Source organism: Rhamphochromis longiceps, linkage group LG6, assembly GCF_057381845.1.
Source record: "Rhamphochromis longiceps isolate RC_006_pf linkage group LG6, R_longiceps_female_GT1.1, whole genome shotgun sequence".
NCBI classification, from domain to species: Eukaryota; Metazoa; Chordata; class Actinopteri; order Cichliformes; family Cichlidae; genus Rhamphochromis; species Rhamphochromis longiceps.
In genome coordinates, this window is record NC_140562.1 from 29,630,156 (window position 1) to 29,654,660 (window position 24,505).

The window sequence follows — 24,505 nt, forward strand, 5'->3', positions numbered from 1 at the left end:
CGCTGGGGGCGGGGCCGTGGATGATGACTAATACAAATGAATTAACACTACTTAAACAGTTTAAAGCAACAGTACTTAAAACGTTACAAAAACATCATGTGTACTTATTACAATAAAGTTATTATAACATATGTATACTTTTGGGTCTACCTAACACACTTCATGAAAGTTACTTTAACTATTTTTCAGAACTGAGTAAGAACAACTTACTTCTTTTAGTAAGATGCACTGTTGGGTTTTACAGTGTACACAATAAGATCTTTCTTGGTGATCAGTCCAATCAAAGAAACCATGGTGATCAAATCAATGCAGGTCATGGTCAAAGTAAAAGGTTCACTATTAAAACACAGAAGTCCAGTGTGATGTCATTGAACAATTAAAACTGTCATGATAAACGATAACTGGTTTACTCGTGGAACATTTTTACGATAATATTTATGACTTTATTGATTTGTCGTGCTATTGATTAGTGAATGATTTCAACACTGCATGGAAACTTCTGGGAATGTTTTATTATTAACTTCATGGATCATTAGGAAGTACTTAATCTGATTCAGCACTGGTTCCTTCCCGGCTCCCTCAAAATGACATTTCTTTTGTATAATAGCTTTAAAATATCAGTGCGCAAAATTTACCCTTCATGCATTAAAAGCTACCTTTGAAGCACATACGCTATATTGCCAAAAGTATTTGATCATCTGCATATGAACTTGAGTGACATCCAATTCTTAATCCATAGGGCTTAATATAATTCCGTAAGGGTTAGTTAGTGTATCTATGGGAATTTTTGACCATTCTTCCAGAAGTGAACCCTGAGAAGGTCCGGCCCGGAGTCTGTGCTATGATTCAGCCCAAAGGTGTTCTGTCAGGTAGAGGTGTTTGTTCTAATACCATCCATCCATTCGCGCTCACATTCACACCTATGGGCAATTTGTTCTAATACCACCTAAGCAAAACTACACCAATTAAATGTCTATAACACAGTAACACAAAAGTGTGCCGGCCACTCACAGTGTTTTATCTCCTTTCTGATAATTCACTGGAGAAAACTGTCTTTCCAAGCAATGACTCATCCATTTAAAAACAAATTACAAAACTATACATGAAATGTTTTCATACAAATGAGGCCAACAGACATAACATACATATTCCTTTCTTTTAATTTCAACTTTATTTTAACTTTGGACTAACATTAATAATTAAATGTATAAAAAGAAAAAACAAATACATTACTTAAACACAACAGATGATTATATTCCTATAAAACATCCAACAAAAAATGTGGTTTATTAACTGGAACTCACGCAGGGCTATCAGGCGTGTGTGATCTCAGCTTTCAAATATGTTAGACTTTGTACTGTACCTTCTTGCTCATTTGGTTTACAACAGGCAATTTCAACAGAAGTCACAGTGATGCAGTTTTGTGCGACGCCCACTAGGGGGTAGCATGACACAAGTCAATCGGGGTGATTCCCCATGCAATTTCAGTCTGGCACATGGCTTTCTTTCACATCCTGACCTGCAACAGGTGCTGTTCACTGCACTGTGTGAACAGGAAACGATAAAGAGAAAAGGCTGCTCAGTGGAGCTCTTTGGCATCTTAGTGTAACAGTTACATTGGGATTACAAAGACGATCCTTGAATCACCACCGAGTCAAGAAAACCAGGAACAAAAAGAAATATAAAAAAAAAAGAGAAAGAAACTGAACGCCAGGCATCCATGATTGCACTGCAGTAACATTTGGTAAAGTACAATCACAATGAAAGATTTAGGGGCAATTCTGGTCATCTGTGTAAGTGTGGGCACCTATATTTAATTATTAAACCTGTTTTATCAGGTTTTACAATCAGTAATCAGCATGCACAGCCACCCCGACTGCTGTTGGGTGTGTCCTTCAGGCCATCTCCCTTGTGATTGGTTGCCGGATTGGCATCACCGTTGACGCTCTCGTTCATCTTCTCGCAGATGACGTCCACCAGCTTATCAAAGACCTGCTTCACGTTGATGTTATCTTTGGCACTGGCCTCGAAGAAATGGAAGCCTGGCGAGAGAGCAGAGAGAGATAAAGAGCTTATGAGTGATTATTAAATAATGTTTTGTTCACGTGTTTTCATGCTGATAAACACCAGCGCGTACTGACCGAGCTCTTTGGCCAGTCTTTTGCCATCTTCAGTCGGCACCTGCCTGTCATCTTCCAAATCCAGCTTATTGGCCACCAGCACCACCTGAGCGTTGTCCCACGAGTAAGTCTTGATTTGTGTTGCCCTGAGAAAAACCAAAAAATCCAAACCATGTTCACAACTCTACTGTATCACCTACAGAGACCCTCAGTCCATCACAACAATGAACCAAAGTTGAGTCTCTTCTGATTTCTAGCATTCAAGTTCACTTTAATGGCAATGAAAAGGTTATTAATCACTGAAGGAGATCACTGAAGATGCATGGCACAAAATGATAGCACACTGTATAGACGAATAAATAAGGAAGTTAAGACACCAAGTAGTGCAAGATGGCAAACAGGATTATGATAACAATATCAACACACTGACAAATGAGACTAAACCTGTTTGAATGTCACATGATCTCGTCTTCTCATTGGTGTTGCTGTGAACACAATAGGCTCTGCTGACAAAGGGAAGTGGCATTAAGAGATTTTTGCTAAAAGGATTTGATCATCAAATGAGAGCTTTCACTTGAGTCCAAAATTCAAACGTTTCCGGATGTGTATGTTATTAGGAGGACTGTTTATTGCGCCTATCGATTGGTTTCCTTTTCATTTCTACAGGTTATGCAGTGGAACATTGCATTTCTTTAATATAACACAGCAGAATGATAATGCTCCTTTGACATTATTTGTAGTATTATTGTCAACCTGTTGCTATATGTGTTGATTTTTTTGATCGTTTCCAGGTCAAAGACGGAACCCCCCCGCCCCCCCCAAAAACAGTCTTTTAGAGAAAAGCCATAAGATGAACGTATCCATGGCGACACTGAGAAATTCCCTTTCTGAAGCGCACTGAATGTTTTCAACATCATAGCCTTTGTAAACTAAACATCATGGTCAAAAGACAGATCTAATTGCAAAACCTATGGACACACCTGCACATCTACACAGTGGATGCCCAAAGCATACTGTGCCTTTTTTGTCCTCGTGGACCTTAATATAATGAAATTCACTGAATTTATAAGGACTTGAAACCATACACTCCTAAGGGCAGAGGTTACTGAAGTTACAAAGCAAACCAAAGGGAACCAAGAGCCATTTTCGCACAGATTTTTCTGAGGATTCATTGGTCAAGAGTTGTCTGCAACCACTGGTTGCTAGGGAAAAATGTGTATTCCTTAACTGCTCGGCAGTGATTCATGGAAGCTACTGGCTGTTGCTGGATGAAATGAGATGCAAAGAAGGTGCAAAGAAGGTTCAGTAAGTTCACTTTAATTAGAATGAAAAGGTTATTAATCACTGAATAAAATCCCTAAGGATGCAAGTGGAAACATCACAAATGATGAAAGCAGTATTCAAAATGAAAGACTGAATAAACTGAAACTGTATGGCACAAAATGTCAGTGCAATATATAAATGAATAAATAAACAGAAATATCCATTAAAAACAGTGCACTGCTGTCATGTCAAGTCAGCTAAGAGCCCAAGTAGTGCAAGCTGGCAACCCGGATTAAGATAAATGAGACTTAACCTGTTTGAATGTCACATGATCTCATCCCCTGATTGGTGATGCTGCGAACACAATTAGCTTTGCTGACAAAGTGAAGCAGCATTTACAGATTTTTACAAAAGAAGACCGTTGGAAGAAGCTCAGAGTGGGATTTAGAGAAGTCTGAAGCAAAAGCATCTGATTATTGAAAACAGACTGAGAGCTTTCACCTGATATCATTTTCTCACTTTTGATGAAAGTCGTGTTTCAAGTCTTTTGTATCTGAAGTCTTCGACTAGAGCACTGGTAATGATAACATAAAGTAACAGTAATTATAACACACACACACACACACACACACACACACACACACACACACACACACACACACACACACACACACACACACACACACACACACACCTTCAGTTACCCCAGAATTCTAGAGGCAAATGTTGACTTTTTACTCCACCATATTAATTTAAAGGGCGTTGATTTTCAAATTGTACTTAGAAAACATACACTGATCAGTAACTGACGGATTAAATTAATATTTTAATGTTTCCCGTGGTGTCCATTTTCAGGAGGACTGTTGGTTGTGTCAATTGATATACTGTCCTTTTGTTTCTACAGGTTATACAGTGGAACATTATGTGTATTTTCTTTAATTAAACACATTGTTATATCCAATTTTTTAATGCAGCATCTATTCTTGTGAACAAGAGTGCTGCTTTTTTTAATTTTCTCCAAGTGATCCAAAAAAAACAACAAACAGTTGAAGAAAATGATAAGATGAATGTATCCATGGCGACATTGAAAAGTTCCCTTTCTGATGTTTTCACCATCACAGCCTTTTAAACTAAATGTCACGATCAAAAGACAGATCTAACTGCAGAGCCTATGGACACACCTGCACATCTACACAGTGGATGCCCTAAAGCATATTGTGTTTTTTTGTCCTTGTGGACCTTAATGAGGGCCGTCATTAATATAATGAAATTCACTAAATTCAAAAGGACTTAAAAGTAGTGACTGAGACCATACACTCCTCAGGAAAGAGCTTACTGAAGTCACAAAGTAAGGAAACCATGGGCCATTTGCCCACAAATTTCTATTGAGGTTTCTTTCGTGTCGTCATGCACACATTGCTCAAGAGTTGTCTGCAACCACTTGTTAGGGAAAAATGTGTATTCCTTAACTGCTTGGCAATGATTCATGGAATTTGCTGGCTGGAAGGAATCAGATACAAAGAAAGTGCTGCACCAAAAACCTCCTAGTTATCGCTGTTTTTTTTTTTTCCTGTAGTTTTTCGTGTTTGTCTACCAGCCCAACGTCAAAGTAGAGGTTGTGTCTCTGCTCTGCAGCCAGCATGTTTCTAGAAGAACAAATCCTTTACTTTGAAGGCAAACGGGTCTTCAATTCTGGTTCATGTTGCACTTTTCAGTTTCCCTAGAGGATAGCTGGACAGGCTTTGTAGACAAATCTGCCACTTGCATTAAAACTAAGACTGCAGCAAAATTTCAGCAACCAAAGCAAGGAGATTTTACTAATTGAGGAATAAACATTTTCCCTAGCAACAGCTAGTTGCCATGGGGGTTACTGACCAGTCTGTAGCGCAGCATGAGTGGGATGAATTAACATTTTCCCTGTCACTGCCATCACATTCAGCAACCACTCACAACCAGGGAATATCCCATTTTTCTTCACCATTGCTGGTTGCCAGATGGTCGTGAACTGGTCCCTAGGCCTGTGTGACTGAGGCCTAGACGTGGCTGGTGTTCACGGGTCTGTAAAACCTCAACACAACCACAGCGTTTTTTTGCAACCAAAGTGTCACCTCTGCTAGCCATTAGAAAGAAAGCAAGTTTAAGGCACTTCTGTGCAGGTATCACTTTTTAGACCAGTGAAAACCCCCCCCCCCCCCCCAAAAACACATGCCTTGGAAAAATGCCTTCAGCCACTGGAAAACACACATGCCTATTCTGCATTAATTATATGCTTCATCTACCCACCAGTCCTGAACAGCACAGAACGACTCCTGGCTCGTGATATCGTACATGAGCAGAAATCCCATGGCTCCTCTGTAGTAAGCTGTGGTGATAGTCCGGTAGCGCTCCTGCCCAGCTGTATCCTGTAAACACACATTGAATGGTGGATGAATTATTTTTACTGGCCCAACTCCAGAAATCACACAAAAAAATGAAGAAACAACAACCCTACTGAAATTCAATTTCACCACATGCAACAAATTTCTCAAAAGCAACATGAAAGCTTAAAAAAAAACACTTAAAACACTGAAAGTTGTTTGCAAAATGAAAACATGACAGGGGAGCAAAAGTAAACAAATGGTTAACTCTGCAGAAAATGTAGCTTGCCATCACCAGTGTGTGAATGTGTGTGTGAATGGCTGGATGACTGAATGTAGTGTAAAGCACTTTGGGGGTCCATAGGGACTAAGTAAAGCGCTATACAACTACAGGCCATTTACCATTTACCAAAAGCAAAGGTCAATCATGAACTTTCTTAGAATAGAATAACCCCTCACTTTTAAAATGTTGATGCTGCCACACCCTGGAAGCACACTAGGACACACTCTCAGGTCTTGCCTACATCTCCAGATGGTATTTTTCCTCTTCATGTTGCCTTGGGAAAAACCTTAAAGTAACAAATGTAACACTCCTGTGGATTCTTTGAAACTGCAGTAAGAAAACTAAGACTTTGAAACTAACTTCTTTAAACTTTCTCCCATGTAATGTGATGCCAGTAGCTGCTATGGACCTCATTAACACCACTGACTCTAATTGTACACATTCCTGGGCTTGTCAGCAACCTACAATTTATGTCACATGTAGCTGCGCTTATTTGAATGGTCCTAAGAAATCCCATTAAGTCCCTCAGCAGCCAATAACCCCGATTCTAAAGTGAAGGGCTCATAACAAAACATTTTCACAACCAATATACTGCGTGTCTTTCCTGAATATAAAACCTCAAGTCAACCAGCTGGGACGTTAAAAATCTGCTTGCTTGTTAATGCATCGGTAATAAAACTTTTACTGTTATTTATCTGAATTTTAATATGGTTATCTTTTATACTACTGGTTCATCATTTCACTTGGCACCTTCCTTGTGTGAAAGTGTGCAGCTGGATCATTGTAAAGCGCAGCCGAGAAGGCACGGCCCGCTGAATACATTAACTTCAAAAAAGATGCATTACTTTCATCTAACAGGAGTACTGTGGGTGAGTCCTCGCCTTCCGCTAACATTCAGTAATAGATCTGTCCTGGGTGTCAGTCTGCGCGGTAAGCACATTCGGCTCCTGCAGCTCAAACCCATGCATCTTTCATGAACCCCGCCGTCTGGGGACAATGTTAAACATCAACTGTTATTAACTCCAGAGAGTGAGAAATTAGTTCACATCCATGACAGGCTGCAGCATGTAAGAGGGCAAATCAGGGAATGGGAAGAGGATAAACACTCCATGTTGTGTAACAAGACTTTGAAAAGCTCTATTCATTTGGCCCCTCCTTTGGTTGAAGATGTATTTTAAAACCTCTTTGCCACAGGTAACGACCCCACATAAATTACCACTCCGACTTTAAAGAGACTGGAGCATTTTATAGTCAATTTTGTTGATATATTGTGTGTCAAAGCTGTTCTCTGTACAGTAGATTTTTACTCCGGTGTGGGGAGACCGGAGTAAAAATCTTCCTGAGCATTCAAGTGGAAATTATTAGGGACTTTTAAGATCTCAGTTATGTTCAAATGGAGCTACCTCTACATTAAGTGCCTCTAGGAGCATCCCAGACATCTATCACAGTCAGAGTAGTTAAAACAAGAACAACAAAAAACGGATAGGTTTTGTGTGACAGCTTGATTAAGATTACATTTGGTCAAACTGCAACACTGCCAGTGAGCTTTTAGTTCTTGGCTGCTGCAATGAATAAACATCTTTCAGTGAGTCAACAAACCTTGTTCTTGCCCTAATCATTATAACTATGTGCATGTGGTGACAAACAGTTTGAAAGCAGGAAGAAAAAACAGGTGTTTTTCTTTGGTTGGAAACCCCCCCGAAGTAAAAATTAGTGTCTATTATTCCATGTCTTCAGATTAAAAAAAAAAACGTCTTGGTTAGTACTTCAGCAAAACGCCACAAACTATTATTTTAATCATGAGGACTGAAGACATAATTACACTAGTGTATAAGCTGCTATTGTGCTCCCAGTGGCCTAAACCGCCTCTCCTCTTGCCCTGTTAATGGAGGTCAAATACCAGGTAAAGAAGTACAAAAGAAAGAAATAAAGAAAAAAAAAACCAGCGGATGAGAGAAAATAAATCCTTTGCTTAGAGGGTTTAGAGGGTTTTCGATCCTAAGGACTTCTTAAAAATACTACCTCGCAGTGCAGAGGCTCTATCTCATGCCCAATCTCACCCAGATCTGTAGCTTGACCCGCTTGTTGTTCCTGTAGATGGTCTTGACTTTGAAGTCGATGCCCACCGTGCTGACAAACGCTGAAGTGAATGAGTCATCTGCATATCGGAAGAGGAATGAGGTCTTTCCCACGCTGCTGTTGCCGATGATCAGCAGCTTGAACATGTAGTCAAAGTTTTGGTCGGCTGGATCTCTCTGCTCGTGAGCCGCTCCTGGATCTCTGGCTAAAGCCATCTATCAAATGACGACAGACAAAAAGGAGAGGCACATGTGTGATCACTGAGATGGGCTATAAAGCATCTTTCTTTTTTGTTGTTGTTGATAAATGTTGTCTTTTGTGCTTCTTGTATTAAATATTGTTTGCAGCAATTTGTAGTGGTTGTGTGTGTACATTTTGGTTTTCTGTAGTGTCTGTTGTTGATTGCTGTCCCTTAAAATGCCTAAAAAGGGACAAGTTCTGCCAGTTACCTGTGGCTGGTAATCCTACATATACTCACTGACCACTTTATTAGGTATGCCATGCCAACAATGGGTTGGACCAATTTTTGCCTTTAGAATTCCCTTAATTCTTTTTTGCACAGATTCAACAAGGTGCTGGAAATATTTCATCAGAAGATGGGTACACGATGGTCATAAAGGGATAGACGTGGTCGACAACAATACTGAGATGGGCTGTGGTCTTTAAACAATGCTCAGTTGTGACTAAGAGCTCAAAGTGTGCCAAGAAAATATCCCCCACACCATCACAGCACCACCAGCCTGAACTGCTATAAGGTAAGATGGATCCATGCTGATCTTGCAATCGATTTCTGCTGTGACTCATCAGGCCAGGCAACTTTTTTTTTTTTTTTCCAATCTTCTACTTTCCAATTTTGGCAAACCCGGGTGAACTATACCCTCATTTTTCCTGTTCTTGGCTGACAGGAGTGGCCAATCTAAGTAAACCCTAGACATGGCTGTGCAGTCCCAGTAGATCAGCAGTTTCTGAGATGCTCAGACCAGCTCATCTGGCACCAGCAGTAATGCAACATTTAAAGTCACCTTTCTTCCCAATTGCAATGCATGCCATGCACCGCAGCAGCTCATCTTGATCACGTCTATATGCCTAAACGTACTGAGTTGCCATGCGATTGGTTGATTAGATATTTGCATTAATGAGCAATTGAACAGGTGTACCTTACACCTGTTCAACTGCCACACAAAAATAACACAAGTACAAGAACAACACAGAATAGGTGTGGCTGTAAGGCAGTTAAGGACAATTACATAATTGCAGGCTCAGGGTGCTGCACTGGGTCAACTGCTGGTAAATGCATACATGTACAGGATAGTATCTACTAGTTCCTGTTTTTAATCAGTCACATAACTGCTTGGCTTTAATGCATACAAAAATAATCTAACAGAGTCTGACTTGCCAGTAATCTCAATATATTGCGCAATGATGTCTTATAGCAAAGACAGGAACATGTGACCATGGTAGGGAACGTCGATGCCGATGTCAGACACGTCATCTACACAATCAAATGCCCATTGCAAATAAATTTTAAATAAGGAATTTTTAGACAAAGGCAATGCAGATACATTCCTATAATTGAACATAGTCAAATGTACTGGTTAATCCTTTCAATGTTAAATGATTAGCTAATGTATGAGCTCATGTTAGTTTCTCTTAAATGTTAATATTGGAGGTTTAATGTTTGTTTGAATTAAAAAACAAAAGATGGCAACTGAAAACAAAAAAGGAGGGGGAATACTAAAGTTAAGAATAGCACTGGCTTTCGCAAAATCCAGGATTACCAGTATATCAGCTGTGGTGTCACAGTGATAAATATCAGCTATTTGAGAATTCAGGTTAACACTCAGACGTCTGAAATCCATCCACACTAAGAGCTGAGCAGATGCTGATGTTGGTAAATGGAAGTGTTATTTTAAAAATGGTCCGTCTTCCTCCCTGATTCCTCTTAGCGCTTATCACTGTGCTATGAATCACAGCCAGGGCGTGCTCCTTACTCTTTTTCTTCCCTGGACCGGTCACCTCCTGCTCTCTCCATCCATTTGTCACAAGAACACATGTTAAAAACGTATAGGATCGGTAGAGACTGAGCGGTGGGAAGGGGGCAATAGATTCTCCCCCGCTTGTGTATTTTATCTATCACCCATCTGGTCATTCATTCACCCAGTGACACTACTACTTACATGCACACACAAACACACTCCGTACTCTCATTTATCTTCCTTCTCTCCTCACATATTCATCCATCTATGCATCCCTCCTGTCATCATCCGGCCAGCCAGCTTCCCTCCCACTCTTAACTCTCTCCTTCCTCCATCACTCGGCATCAATCCATCTACATTCATCTATCTACCCCCCCTTCTCCCTCTCTTTCTCCTCCACCCCCACCCCCCTCCTCTTCTCTCAGGGGTTGAGTCCTGCTCCTCCTTGGCTGCTGAGAAGTCTCTGGAGACCAGCTCAGCATTACAGCTTCCAAGATCATAAAAGAGGGGCTGAGCGGCATGCTGCTGTACACACTCAGCAGAACATCAATATCCGCGCATGCGCCTACATCAGCATGAAGGTACCTGGCACACACTGAAGTATGTGTGTGTGTGTGTGTGTGTGTAGGGTCGTGTATTTACTTTAGCTTGGGAAAACATGTCAACTCTCATTAATGCACATTCAATATTTGACTTCAGAGCATCTGACGCCTGGTTTGTAACTGCTTTAGTCAGTCAATGCAGTGCACGAGAGCAGCTGTTTCACGGGACACTTCATTGCCCCACTTGTTGACACCGAATCCAAATATCTGTGTACAAATTAGCCCGATTAACCACGAACAAAGTTCATATTCTGAAGCCACCGATGACACTTGTAGCCTTTAACTAACTAAGAGTCTAAGTTGCCTACACCGCCTTACCATACGGCAGCTCAGCTACAAACCTGATGACATTTAACAGCCCCCGTCTGCCTTTGCATACAACTGTGAGTGAATGCAAATTACCTCGGGTGTTGTTTATGGGTCTGTCTCCTCTCTCCCTCCCGAAGTATTCACACGTCTACCTGAAAGTCGATGAGTGTGTGCTGGCTGCTGCAGCTGTTGCTGTCTGTCGGGCTCTCCTGCTCAGGTGTTCCTGTCCCGGATCTCCACACTATGCATGTGCATATCTATCACTGGGACGTCCAACACGCAACTTGTCAAGTCATGCCCAATATGAATCACGCACTTCCGGTATAAACTTTCAAAATAAACATTACAAAAGAAAGCTGACGTTTTAGGGTAACATACATCTGAGTGCAAATTTCTGGCAGTTGGGTGTATTTGTTTCCAGACAAAGTTGGCTCACCCTCTGCATTTCTATGTAAATTAATAAAGGATAACAATTTGTTCATCGCGGGGTTTTATATAGTAGGTAATCTGCACCCACTGATGGCAACCGAAGGAAACTAATAAATAAGTTGAGGGAGAGCTGAAGGTGTTGAGAAAATCTTCGAACTCCATTTCATAATGAGCTGAGCAGTGTAGCTAAGCAACAAGCCGTGCTCCTTGATACCGGTACTGTTTTCTCATTACTTGGCCATCTTGTGCAAAGAAAAAAAAGACGAAGAGATTTTTCAAACTCGGTAAACACGAAGGAATCATTTTGAGTCAAATGCAACTGAAACATTCAAAATCAAGCGAACATTTATTCAAATAATTAAAGAAATTAAGGAAATCGTGAAGGAAAATGGGCTTGGTATACCATTCAAATAAATTTCATTTAATCAGGTTCCATTAAACCTAAACTTTTACATTGCACTTATATAACGCATTACACGAAAAATTTACATGTAATTAAAATAGTTAAAAGCAGAATTTGGGGCACAATTATTTTACTTTTTCTTTTGAGTGTACGATCAGTTCTCGATGGTCAAAAAACGAGTTTATACTGGTTTATTTTGAAGGTTATTGCTAAATTTCACGGTATTCTGTTGCCTCACCTGCTGGTGGACGCACTTTCAATACTAAGCCTTCCGATAAAACAAACAGAAAGTAAAAAATAAAAAAACTAGAAAAACAAATAAACAAAATTCCCAGGGCAGCTAAATAATGTGTTGACTTGTGCAACAGTTAGGCATCCAAATCTCATGAGCTCCCAGGTTTACTGGACACCGACACGGTAAATAAAATTGTCTGATTTTGTGGAGCTACCAGCTGTGGCGAACCCTTGTGTGAATAAAGGAAAAGTAGCTTTTTCTCTTACCATTTACAAAACTGCACTTCAAAATATAACCTTCTAAAACACTTCAAGTGTTAGGTCACACAAACCAGCTGTGGTCTTTATTTACATGCATCAGCCTGACTATGAGCAAGTAGTCATGCACACCAGGGCACATTAATCATGTCCCGACCCGATTATCTTCACTCGTTGGGAAATCTCAAGTGATATTACTGCTACAAAACGCTTCAGGTGAAATGAAATGAAGTGAATCATGTCAGAAAGGAAGAACCCTACACCTACAGGATCATTTTTACAACAAACAAAGACTTTTATTCAGGTTTTATTGGCGTTTGCCTGCAATAACAAACTATAATAAACAACTCTTATTTACGCTATAAACAAAGAACTGTATGTAGATTTGACAAAGGACATTAAACACAATCTATATTATAGATTTTCTCTTTACTTCCATGGAATGAACCACCTATTAATATTATTGTTTAAATGAGAAACGACGTCAGCTTGATAATCTAAGATCCTAAAAAAGCTAATTTTATTAATAACTTTTGTCAACCTGTGACAAAACCTATAAAAACAACACTGAATATATAAAGTAGAATAACAAACGAAAAACAAGTATTCAGATCCTAAAACAGAGGAATACACACAAAGAAAAAACATTGTAGAACCTAAACGCGTTAATGTTGCAGGGTTGTGGAAAGCAGTGGAACAACAGCAGGCCAGTCAAGCAGTTAGCACCTCAAAGGCTTTGTTTTCATCTAAAACCACAAAACCTTTAACTTCACACTTAGCCAGCTAAATCACATAACAGTGTTATGAGTCATAAGCATAAAAAAATCTAACTTTTAATACTTCTGTTATCTACACACAGTAATGCTGTTACATTAACATGAATGAAGTCTCTCGAAACCTAAACATAGCCTCTGGAAAAAAAAGAAAAGGCCACTTTTTTTTTTGAATCCTCACTCAGTATTCATCATAGCTAATCAGTCACTGAACTGAGGTACTGGGCCGAATCATTGAGCCCCCATAGCCTGCAGAACTCCTTGACGAAAGGCTGAACCAGGTCGGGCTCCTCGGTGATGATGATGTTCTCCATGTTGCTCTGCACTGCTGTCAGCGTCCAGTTGAGGGAGCCGGTGATGAGCGTGCGGCCATCCACCACTGCAAACTTGTGATGCATGTGGACGGCGCTCACATCGCACCGCACGCAGATCCCTAGGGAGCAGAGGGTGGATAGGCAGGAGGAAGGAAGGGAAACTCTTTAATGCCTTACAGTATACAGCGCTTGTTTCCCTTCATCTACTTACTGTGAAATTCTGCACAAAAATTCAATGCGCCTCAAAAGGGAAAATGGTGGTTTTTAAAAGTACAGTATGTATGTAACGATCTCTTTAGTGCTACACCTTTAAAGATTGAAAGACTGTTACATATGTGTTTCTAAATGGATGGTGTGGAAAACTGAGGACCCAGAGGACCTGTAAAATACAAAGGTATTGTAAGCAGACGAAATGTAACCGCATTAAAACCTGCGCGCTTTGACCACATATAGGATTACCTAACACCACATCAGCCTCTCATGAAATATTTAGGACACTCACTACTTATTTCCATTATGGTTACCTTTTCTTGGAATATAAAAAAATATATATATAACATGCAAAGACTGTATATCTGTATATTTTTTGTAAATGTGACTGTTATGTGCATCTGAAAGTCTAACATTAACTCATATGCACTGCAACACAGTGAACTTGTGGGTTTTAAACAGGCAATATAAAGTAAAAAATGTAAAACATTCTGATCTAAACTACAGCACTGAGACTGAGTTTTTTTAATGCATTAAGTGTTTCTCTGTTCTTCAGTTGTTTTGTACAGAAATGATCATAAGGAGGATGTTGGATCTCAGTATGCATTACCCGGCAGACTGCTAATTTTTAGATTGGCCTGCAGATTACTCTCACAGATTAGTCATGCAAATCTTCTCTTGAATTTGGCAAGTGCATGCCTCTTAAAAAAACCCACATTACCAGAAATGGCTTTTTAGCAAACCGAAGAAAGACAAGATCTTTTTCAGAATCTGTTTTATCATCCTTGTTAAAATGTTTAACAAATGAACTCTTGACTATCTTAAGTGATGATAACCTTTACCCCTGTGCTTTATTTATGTACAGCGGTTCAAGAAGCTCCACAAGATAATGATGAAATATAATAAGAAGAAAAGAGACGTTGACTGTTCTTTGTGCCAAAGTGGTTTTCGTGTGATTTGCAGTCAATACACACATGCACACAAAAACACACACACTTTCTCTCTGAAGAGACACACTTTGCTGTCTGGCTGCCAGTTTTGCACTTACTTAATTCTTACTTAAAGCTTCTGTCTTGCAAAAAAAATAAAAATAAATAAAAAGGGTTACATTGTATTAAAGTTGAGTGTCTCATTAAAGAACCACAAAGATCTCCAGTGCCCTGCAGTTGGAAAATAAAATACACTGGTGAAGATGGTGTCATTTTCACCGGTGGATGTACAGCTAATATAATAGTTCAAAGAGTATGAGCGAGAGTGCATAAGGGACAGAAACAGAAGAAAAGGGACAGACTCAATCAAATATAGGTGTGATATATAGTTAGTTAGCTAAGTGCAAAAAGCTGCAAAGACGGCTCAGACTTATTAGGGCAGACAAATCAAAAATGGAAAGGTTTTGCTGATTGGTTTTTGGAAATAATTGTGTATGTGGGTGTGTGTGTGTGTGTGGGGGGGGGGGGGGTGTTCTAGCTTACTGACGACAGGACCCAAAGTTCAGCAGTAAAAGGGATATTGTTGATATATGTTTCCAGAGGCTGATATATGGTTGGAGTAATCTATTAAATGCAGAGAGGGCTGCAGAGAAAGTGAGACAGCATGAGTCAGACACGTGACACAAAATCTTTCAGAGAATGATTAGTCTGACTCATAGGAGGGCTTGTAGCGGCAACCTCCATTCACACAGACAGCTCCTTTTATCTCTCTCTAATCACAACTAAGGAACCCAGTGATAGTAACAATGACACTTAAAGTCAAAGAACATAAACTGAGCAGCATTTCTTGAGCAGGACCTGAGTCATCCTTCTCGTATCTATAATAATGATCTCAGAGGTTAGTGTGACTGTTTTTTTTAACCAATAACACCACCCAAAGGACTACATACAGTATGTCTCAGTGGCCTGTGTGAGATTTATGAGACACTTTGCAACAATAGCACCCTGAGTCACACACTGACTCAAGTTACAATATATATGTATGCTTCCAAAACATTTCATATATATATATATATATATATATATATAAAAAAAAAAATCTCCTCCCTTACCGGCTTTGCGGAGGACGCCGATCTGGGAGCCACTGATGGCCGAGTAGACCTTGTCAGTGAGGACTCGGATGGTTACGCCCCTGCTATGCAGCAGTAGTACAGCCCTACTCAGATCCATGTTGGAAAAAGAAAAAAGACACAAGTCCAGAGAAGAGCAAGCAGACAGGATGTAGCGGAGAAGACGAGAGAAAGAGGTGTCTACACCATGAGGCAATGAGCAGACATGGGAGCTGGAAGAGCAGAAAACAAAAGATCACCTGTCATAATTCATGACCACTTAAGTAAAGTTTAGCTTTCAGGGTTCATTTCATGTGAAAAAAATACTTAAGTAGATGAAAAATGATTTTAAAAAGAGGTGAAGTTAATAGACATTGTAACATCTTTGGCAGCGATATAGGAAAACAATAATTACTTCAAGTTTCACTGATGTTCCACTTACTGAGGTAACGTGGGAGAGAAGATGTGCTCCACACAAGCCACCTCTGAGGGGAAGAAGAGGACCTTATTGGTGATTCTTTCAGATCGGCGACGACTGAAGAGCCAAAAGAGCAGCTCCAGACTGAGGGAGAGGGCCACCACTCCCAGGCTGACCACCTTTACTGTCCACATTGCTACCATGTAAAGAAAATAACTTTAAGAATCAAATGTGTAGCATAATGAAAACATCCTTGTCCTCATGCATGATCATAACGTGTTTTAATGTAGATTCTTTAACAGATAGAAAACAGAAAACAAGCTGAATTGTGGAGGACTCCAGCTTATCAGTTCTGAGGATTCACGCCCTTATAAACAACCTTTTCTTATTTTCTCGTCTCACCCTTCATTAGATCAGTAGTGCAATGTTTGTAGCTCCACAATGTTTTTTTTGTTTTTTTTAAATACAGAACATCTTCAACTCTGTAGGAAACCTCTATGAACGCTGTTAAAATAACGCACCACAAATCATACATTTAACACATGTAGCTTGAACACAAAGGCTTGTTCATATTTGCCAAAGAGATCTTGATTATCTCAAAGACTTTTGGGAAAATGTTCTGTATGAGACAACAGTTTGGGTCCTGTTACATCTGATGTAAATATAACACAGCAGTTCATTAAAAATAACATCATACCTACAGTCAAACATGGTGGTGGTAGAGTGGTGGTTTGAGTTGCTTTGGTGCTTCAGGATTTAGATGACTTGCAGTAATTGATTGAACCATTAATTCTCCTCTTTACCAGAAAATCCTGAAGAAGAATGAACTGGCCATCAGTTCATGCCCTGAAGTTCAATTGCAATTAGGTTATGCAGGAAGACAATGATCTGAAACATATCAGCAAGTCAACCCCCAAAGTCCAGATTTAAAGGAAATCGAGAGGCTTTGACATGACCTTAGACTGTTTATGCTTTAAAACCCTTCAGTTTGGCTGAATTTAGAGCTGGCCAAAATTCCTCTACAGTAAAGTTAAAGTCTCACTGCCAGTTATCTCAAACGCCTCATTGCATTTCTTTGCCTTGTACTTGTGACATGTGCAATGACAATAAAGTTGAATTCGAATTCTAATTCTGATGCCAAGGGTGAAAAAAAACAGTTATTAGACTTTGGGGCAATTGCTCTTTTCACACAGGGCCAGGTGGGGTTTAGATAACTACCCACTTTAATAAATTAAATTATAATTTAAAAATGTTATTTTACTATATGCTCTATTGGTTTTATTTGAAAATAAATGATGTACAATATTAACATAAATGTTGCCATTATGATACTTTATATCAGAGTTAGCATAAAGCTAATTTTCACCTCCAGTCAAGTGCTAGGTTACATTACAAATAATTATAACAACAATAAAACAAACAATATCTCATAAAGGGTCATTCACAAAACACACACCCACATGCCCATGAGCGCCAAATAAGAAACAACAGGAATTATCTCAGCCTGATTAGAGTACTGCAGTTCTTTTATACCCTTACTCTGGTTATCTTTGTCTAAGAAGTTTAAAAATGATCTGAAACATGTAAGTGTGACAAATATGCCAAACAAACTGTTGTTCACTGCACTTTGTTTTCGGCTTTAACCAGTAGAACGCAAATTAGCTCCCTGAATCGGTTAACCAAGCTGAACTGAGCGAATCAAACCAGCATCTTAACAGTGTTGAGCTACTGTTGCTGACTAGAAATCGAAGCACATTTGACCAATGTTAGCCTTGCGAGATGTGGAGCATGTCAAAACAGCAAAACTGAGGTTTTTATTTTATTTTATATTATTTTATTTCTTTAGAAAACAAAGGCAAACCTGAACAAGCTTCTGTCGCCACCACGTGGGAATAGGCAGCGCCAAGATCTTTGTCGTCACTATCAGGCAGTTAACAGACACGTCAGCTAGCCAATAGCAGGCCACGACGCTCACACTCTTCTCCAATTACGTAACGCGAAGAGTTACGGGTGCTGGAGCCAACGGAAGCCGTTTCCGCAAAACGGTAGCGTGTGTTTTCAACAAGAAAAGGTAAACTATCAATACATAACGTTTACCGGTCATTGTGTGTTTAATATGTGGGGATAGTTGAGGTATAATGAAATAGAATATAGCATTAAGTATTTTTTTCTATCGCGAGACGATTTGTATTGCACGAGAGAGCAACAACAAACATGCTAACGTTAGCCTGTTAACAACAGTGTGGGGCACCAGCAGCAACTAGCAGCTGGTGTTGTTCTTTTAGCAAGTATTCTCACATATATATGGTGCTGTTGGTCCAGTGTACGTGCCGTCTTTGTTGAAGCAGTGTGATTTTTGTTTCTTTCACTCAGACTCGATTCCCTTTGTGTAAAATGGGTCGTCGCAAATCCAAAAGAAAGCCTCCTCCAAAGAAGAAGATGACGGGGGATCTGGAAACTCAGTTCACATGTCCTTTCTGCAACCACGAGAAGTCATGTGATGTCAAAATGTATAGTGCCCACCTAAACACACCTGGTCTATGGTTCGTAGGTAGATTTCTTAGGTGATTGGTGGTCTCTGACGCTTCTTCTCGCTTTGTCTTTCAACAGGGAGAGAAGCAGAAACACTGGGATAATATCATGTACAGTCTGCTTGGAGGAGTTCCAGACCCCCATTACCTGTATCCTTATTTAGGTGGCAGCTCTCTTTCTCATATAGCAGCAAAGCAAATATAAGGCAGAGCAGTTTCTTGTTATTTTATTATCTTTGCACATTTAAATTAATTTTTTATATGAGGAAAAGTAGTTTGACAAAATAAAATATTAGCTCATACATTATTCAGGGGTTAAAGAAGTTCATAGGGATGTACTATAAAACCAGTTTAATGGCTTGTTGAGCTATGTTGCGCTTAAAGTCAGCGTTTTCTTTGTCACAAAAGTGATCTCGTTTTACCTTGATAAAAACCTATGCTGAACACACAACCTGGTTGAGAGTAGGTTATCTTTAGAGTTTTGGTGTAAAATTCAATTATTCTTAAAATTGATTTATTTTTCTGCAGGAAATCTACGTCCTAGCTTACGTTGTAACCAGAAACTCATTTTATCCCTGCACTGCAACCATGCACCCCGTCAAAGTAATCGTGGTATGCGTTGATCCGACATTTAGTTGCATTTCTCTGGAGGTGCACATCAAGTTACCTAGAAGGTTGTGGCTTAGTGTTAAAAAGGCACTGAGGCTCAAGCGGTTATTATGTAATTAACTTAATTTAAAGTGTTTGTTTTACCGCTCTGTGCGATTAATCCCAAGATTTGCCGCAGGAATAATCTCCTGACCTTTTCTTTTGTACCGGTCTTGTTCTTTACTATTATATGTTTTATGTTCTTGGTGGATTTTTAGACAGCATTGTATTGTCATTATCTGATAACATCTGTGAAGTGTAGGTGGCACTCACAGGTATCATTTCACGTGGAAGAAAATCCACATGATTTTATGTGAGCGCCCACAGAGCCTGAAGCAGAACACTCTTAATGGAGAAAGTTTATAACGTGCATCACAACAGTGGTTATCTAGGGTTATAGGTAGGGCTGAACGATTATGGAAAATAATCTAATTGCGATTTTTTTGCCCCAATATTGCGATTGCGATGCGATATGCGATTATTTTTTAAGGTCTTTGTCTTCTGTATTATTAAACAAAGACAAGCAATACATCATATAGTATGGCCAATACTATATTACATTAATTTTAAACTGTTCTTTCCTGGAAGACAGACCTCTGTTATGATGACATGAGGTGATGCATGAATTGATGACTGACATTTTTATTTAACTTCTTCAATCACAACAGTATATTTGAACATACACAATAGTTTATTTTTAGCTTACAAACATCTGAGCATAAAGTGCTGACAAGGAACCCTGGTGTAAACATTAAAATGAAAGTCAGTACAATGTGCAGATTGCAGAAATATACATAAAAAAAATCTGTGGCTTTACCACACTCAGTTTTTCGACATCTGTGAACTACTAGACAGTCATTCAATTAAAAAATAATATTAAATAAATAAAACTAATAAATAAAAAATACACACATCTTACTGATCTCTGCAGTCAGTAACATTACACATAAAGTGCAAACATAATAGCAATTGTATAAACACACACACAAACACGCCTTTAAAATTTAAAGGCGTGAAATTGGACGGTCTAGCCTTCTGATTAGCGTCACCGCTGTCTCGGTGGAGTTTAATAAACTCGGACGTCTGCTTCTTGCTATCTAAAATATAACCAGACACTGGTGTAAATTCTCGACTGTCTCATACTTCTGTTTAATAAGTTTTCTGTTTGACGTTTAGTCAGCTGTGTGAAAACCAAGGAGGAACCCACCCGGGGGATTAATAAAGTTTTATTTTATTTAATCTAATAACTTTAATCTCAGCCAAACCGATTTACTCACGAACAAACAAAACACTGAAAAAAGCCCAACAATAACATTTTTAGGTTGTCTAAGTGACTTATATATTACGTTTAACCCGAGCAGCGAAACTCCGCGATGATCTGAAAATGATGTGCCGGGAGTTGTGCCGTTCTCGGCCGCATCAGTAACCCTCGAGCTCCCGGCTAGCTGTCGAGCTGGTGGGTAGCAGACGCCTCTGAAAACGTCGAAGCACTTTTGCAAATATGGGATATCTTGATAAACCGAGCAGATATTTGATGTTTACACAACTACTTTCTCGCCTGAAAATATGTTAAAAGTTTATTTTGTGACCCAGAAAGATTAGTATGAGTAATTTTAAAACTTAGTAGCGGCCGCCATTGCTGGAAACTGGAGTTTGGCTGGGCCGCGCTATGAATTCTGGGATATGGTAGTAATTTGGACAGCCTTCGGCGCGTCGCTGTGACGTAATCGGTCTACAAATGCGGCCTCAGGAGGATGCAGCCCATGAATTTGGACATGTCCAGAGTATAATCGCAGCCTTTGCGGTTAGAAAATTGCACTTGATCATGTCGCGATATTATCGCAAATGCGATATATCGTTCAGCCCTAGTTATAGGCTTTGACAAGCACATTAAAGCAAAGAAACTCTGGCTGTATTGAGCTTAATTCGTTGTATACTGCCTCTTTGAATAATATAGAGTGGCATTAGGCTAAAACCTTGGTCATACATATGCAGGTGGTCAGGTTGTTGGTCATTTCTTTCTTTCTTTCTTTGTGAGGCCCTATATGTTTTACTAATAGCTCGTCTTAGGAAACCTGCCTTAAATGTCAACATCAGCATTTGCCTTCATTGCCTCACCACATCACTGAAATGAGACAGTGTCTCTTTCATATACCGTGCATATGACCATAGCTTCTAACTTATCTCAGGTTGACTATGTAGTAAGTCCACCTAAAAACTAACTGGTGCATAACTAAATCAGTATTTGTTTTGGGAAAAAATAATACCGTTATCTTGTTTTCACTTGGCCACAGTAACCACATAGATTAAATCAGATATCTTGAGAGCTTAATTGTAGGTCATATGAGCAATTTAATGATATCAAATGACTGAAATACTTGGTTGTTGACAGCTGGGAGACAAGGTTAAATTATCAGGAAAAAAGAGGTGGTAGGCTGACTTTAAATAAAGGTTATATAATCAAACTATATTGTTATACTTTAAACGACAGCAGGTCACGTCATTTTTCCATCTCCGTGTAGTCTGAGACCAATATGAGGAACTGTTTAATTTTATCAGAGTAATAAAAATGTTGTGGTACAAGCTTAGAAAGGCAGGAGACCTTTGGAAAATGTTAATTCGTTTATTTTACTTCCAATAAATAACCTGGCTTCAGAATGCGATTTGCTCAAACACATTGTAATAACTGGAACTTTGTATTGATTTTTAAAGTTCACCTCATTCTCTGTCTGTGGATGTTTTTATTTTTAAGCAACAGCATCGTTTTTTTATCCTTAATCCATTCTTCCTCAGATCTGTCAGAGCCAGTTGATGTGTATAGTGATTGGATAGACGCCTGTGAAGCAGCCAATCAATAGAACTCATGAAAATGGTTAGAAACAGAGCGCAGTTAAGTTCTACCCACACTGAAGAGGAAAACCTTTTTTTTTCTTTTTCTTTTTGCATTGCTTGATGCATGCTTGTCATATGTTCCTGTTCACAAAAAGCTGTCAATTGCCCAATGGCCGCTTTGCAGGTTCTTGAACTCTTTATAAGCTGCCAAACAAAAAAACTGAGCTTGAATCAGCAGCAGAAATGGGAGAAAATGTGCAACTACTGATAAATAAAATATCCAAATGTCAAATTTGTGGGTACTCTGTTGCCGACACATACCTAGCATTAACTTTCTAACAGCTAACTAGACATGGATGCTACAATAATTAAACTGATAGTAAAATCTAATCTATTTTAGCTAGCTACAGACATTTTGTTGCACATTGTGAGGCCGGCTGTTTTCCTTCTAGCAGGCCTGATTTCAGAGTATGACATGTTGCGCTTTGTCTCTACACCTGTCAGAAAGGTGGTGAAGAGTTCTCCCCTTTCTGTTTAAGGTTTCAGCTCACAACTCTAGTTTTGACTCTTGAGATTTATTACATAATTTGTTCTGTGCAGTGTACCCTGATTTATCTTTACACATTTAGCAGAGCTGTCTGTTTTAAAAATACAGCTTCTTTTTTGGGTGGGTGGTTGGTTGGGGGACCTTATTGGTGATCATCTAGGTCCATTCTTTTAAAATAAAGTATTTTGCATTGAAAAAATGCTTCCAGGTATTTAGTTTCTAACTGCTAGAGATATCTAAGAGATACAAAGATTATGCAAGCGAACATATTCACATCTTAGCATTTGAATATTTTAATATGAATATTTGTATCATGAAAGAAACTATGAATATGGTGAGTAGGTTGATTTTAAAATGGACAACTCTTGAGTATTATTCCTACAGTTTTTCAAAGTCTGACACAAGCAACTCGATCTAGTTGAAGAGTAAAAATTGTCTTGTTTTTTTAATGATTTATACAGTCTTGGTACAAGGAATCCTGAGCCGGATGTTTGTTCAGTCCAACTGCAGTGCTGGAAAATGTCACTGAAATAGCTAATCATGAGCTTTGTGTGTATGTGTGTGTGTGTGTAATCTATAATGATTACTCAGATTTAAGTATGATGTTACAGATTCTGGTCATAATGCAGTCACTCAGACATCTGTGTCACAGCATTAGGTCATTCCACTCTAGAGAGGAACAAGATGTTCAAGATTCATGCTGAGCTGCTGAGTTCATGAGTTTTGAAATGTTTTTAATCCATTCAGTTTCTGTTTCTGATGTCTTTAGGTTATATGTTCATGAAATAAAATAATTTTAAGATGCACAAATGTTCTTTTAATGGGCATGTATATGCAGTAATGTGCAGTATTTCGATGCCTTGAAGTCAGTAGTTTATGCTCTATGACACTCTCCTACTCAGCCATCTGTTTTGGGTATCATGAATCAGAGCTGTTTTGTTTAATGTTTACTTAATGGATATGTTTGATTTTGATCCTGTGGTAGAGACTTAAGGGTAACCCCATCATTATTACATTTTTTATTACGCTCCACAAATCTGATGAAAATTCCAAATCCAAGCAGTATGTTATGTTTTCTGACTTACCTGTCCTGTTGATCTCACGTCTGCCGTTTAATGGGAAGAAGCAGTTTCGTTTTGCAGAAATACTCTGTAAATTATAGAAACAGCATGCTACTGTAGCTTAGTAAATATTACAAAAACAAATTCTTGGATTTTCACCCACATGTTCATAAACACTTGGGGTGCTAATAAGTATTTATGGAAGCAAGAATGTGTGTGTGTGTGGGCTTGCCTCCAAATACACCACATTGTCCAGATCTTAATGAGAAAAAACACACAACCCTGTTAAAGTCTGGCTTATTAATGTGATTATTTTTTTGTAACATTTTTACGGCAATCGGTGGCTCTACAAAGAGACAGATGACTTAATTAGTTTTTTACTAAGAATTGTTAAAGTAATTAGGCTTGCCACCTTATATATTTTATGTGATATTAAAATATTCCAACAGAATAACAGAAATGTAAAATGATAACCGACATGACTGTGTGTGTGTGTGTGTACAAGCACAATTAGAAGAGATTTGCTTCCTTGAAAGGTTGAATGATTGAAAGATGTTTCCCCACATTGTTAAAAAACATTAAACTTATTTACAAGGCCATCTTATAATTTCAAATTATTATCTTTGAAATAATTTGAAAGGCAGTATTAATTAAAAATGGTACAAAGACAACAGAATGATGAAAATTAAAATTTTTATTTTTTTTGAATTGGACAGCAGCAACATGTTTTGTGTTTTGCACAGTTTCACAGTGGTCGTATACTCGCGTGTTTAATCCACACCGTACATACGGCATAACGGCAAACACTTGTATAAAGATG

The 24,505-nt window shown here is 38.9% G+C and overlaps 3 protein-coding genes across 7 annotated transcripts; 1 reads left to right on the forward strand and 2 right to left on the reverse strand.

Annotated features, from left to right (window-relative positions):
- Positions 1-1,142: 1,142 nt before the first annotated feature.
- Positions 1,143-11,281, reverse strand: LOC146668254 (ras-related protein Rab-3D-like). The gene is made up of 5 exons (XM_085410143.1): positions 11,083-11,281; positions 8,084-8,317; positions 5,667-5,785; positions 2,142-2,266; positions 1,143-2,042 (listed from the first exon to the last, which is right to left on the reverse strand). The coding sequence occupies exons 2-5, from the start codon at positions 8,315-8,317 to the stop codon at positions 1,855-1,857; spliced, it is 666 nt and encodes a 221-aa protein (XP_085266269.1). The 5' UTR covers positions 11,083-11,281; the 3' UTR covers positions 1,143-1,854.
- Positions 11,282-12,602: 1,321 nt separating this feature from the next.
- On the reverse strand, positions 12,603-18,502 carry pld6 (phospholipase D family, member 6). 5 transcript variants are annotated; one of them, XM_085410146.1, is made up of 5 exons: positions 17,928-18,016; positions 16,768-16,912; positions 16,091-16,262; positions 15,652-15,881; positions 12,603-13,519 (listed from the first exon to the last, which is right to left on the reverse strand). In XM_085410146.1, exons 2-5 carry the CDS (start codon positions 16,775-16,777, stop codon positions 13,284-13,286), a joined length of 648 nt encoding a protein of 215 aa, XP_085266272.1. In that variant the 5' UTR covers positions 16,778-16,912; positions 17,928-18,016; the 3' UTR covers positions 12,603-13,283. The 5 variants fall into 5 exon arrangements, with proteins under 5 accessions (XP_085266272.1, XP_085266270.1, XP_085266274.1 ...); XM_085410144.1 differs by having other exon boundaries at positions 16,768-16,878; positions 17,928-17,979; XM_085410148.1 differs by having other exon boundaries at positions 16,764-16,878; positions 17,928-17,976.
- Positions 17,989-23,434, forward strand: LOC146668256 (transcription elongation factor 1 homolog). Its single transcript, XM_085410150.1, has 4 exons — positions 17,989-18,137; positions 18,440-18,576; positions 18,677-18,747; positions 22,039-23,434. The coding sequence occupies exons 2-4, from the start codon at positions 18,461-18,463 to the stop codon at positions 22,101-22,103; spliced, it is 252 nt and encodes an 83-aa protein (XP_085266276.1). The 5' UTR covers positions 17,989-18,137; positions 18,440-18,460; the 3' UTR covers positions 22,104-23,434.
- The last annotated feature ends 1,071 nt before the right edge of the window (positions 23,435-24,505 follow it).

Coding starts and splice junctions, on each gene's coding strand:
- LOC146668256 (XM_085410150.1), top strand. CDS start 18,461: ATGGGTCGTCGCAAATCCAAAAGAAAGCCTCCTCCAAAGAAGAAGATG. Junction 18,577..18,676: donor AAGTCATGTGATGTCAAAAT/GTATAGTGCCCA, acceptor GTCTTTCAACAG/GGAGAGAAGCAGAAACACTG. Junction 18,748..22,038: donor GTTCCAGACCCCCATTACCT/GTATCCTTATTT, acceptor ATTCTTCCTCAG/ATCTGTCAGAGCCAGTTGAT.
- LOC146668254 (XM_085410143.1), bottom strand. CDS start 8,317: ATGGCTTTAGCCAGAGATCCAGGAGCGGCTCACGAGCAGAGAGATCCA. Junction 2,267..5,666: donor TTCTGTGCTGTTCAGGACTG/GTGGGTAGATGA, acceptor GGTTTTTCTCAG/GGCAACACAAATCAAGACTT. Junction 2,043..2,141: donor AAGACTGGCCAAAGAGCTCG/GTCAGTACGCGC, acceptor CTCTCTCGCCAG/GCTTCCATTTCTTCGAGGCC.
- pld6 (XM_085410146.1), bottom strand. Junction 15,882..16,090: donor TTCTCTCCCACGTTACCTCA/GTAAGTGGAACA, acceptor CTGCTCTTCCAG/CTCCCATGTCTGCTCATTGC. Junction 13,520..15,651: donor CGGCGTCCTCCGCAAAGCCG/GTAAGGGAGGAG, acceptor TCTGCTCCCTAG/GGATCTGCGTGCGGTGCGAT.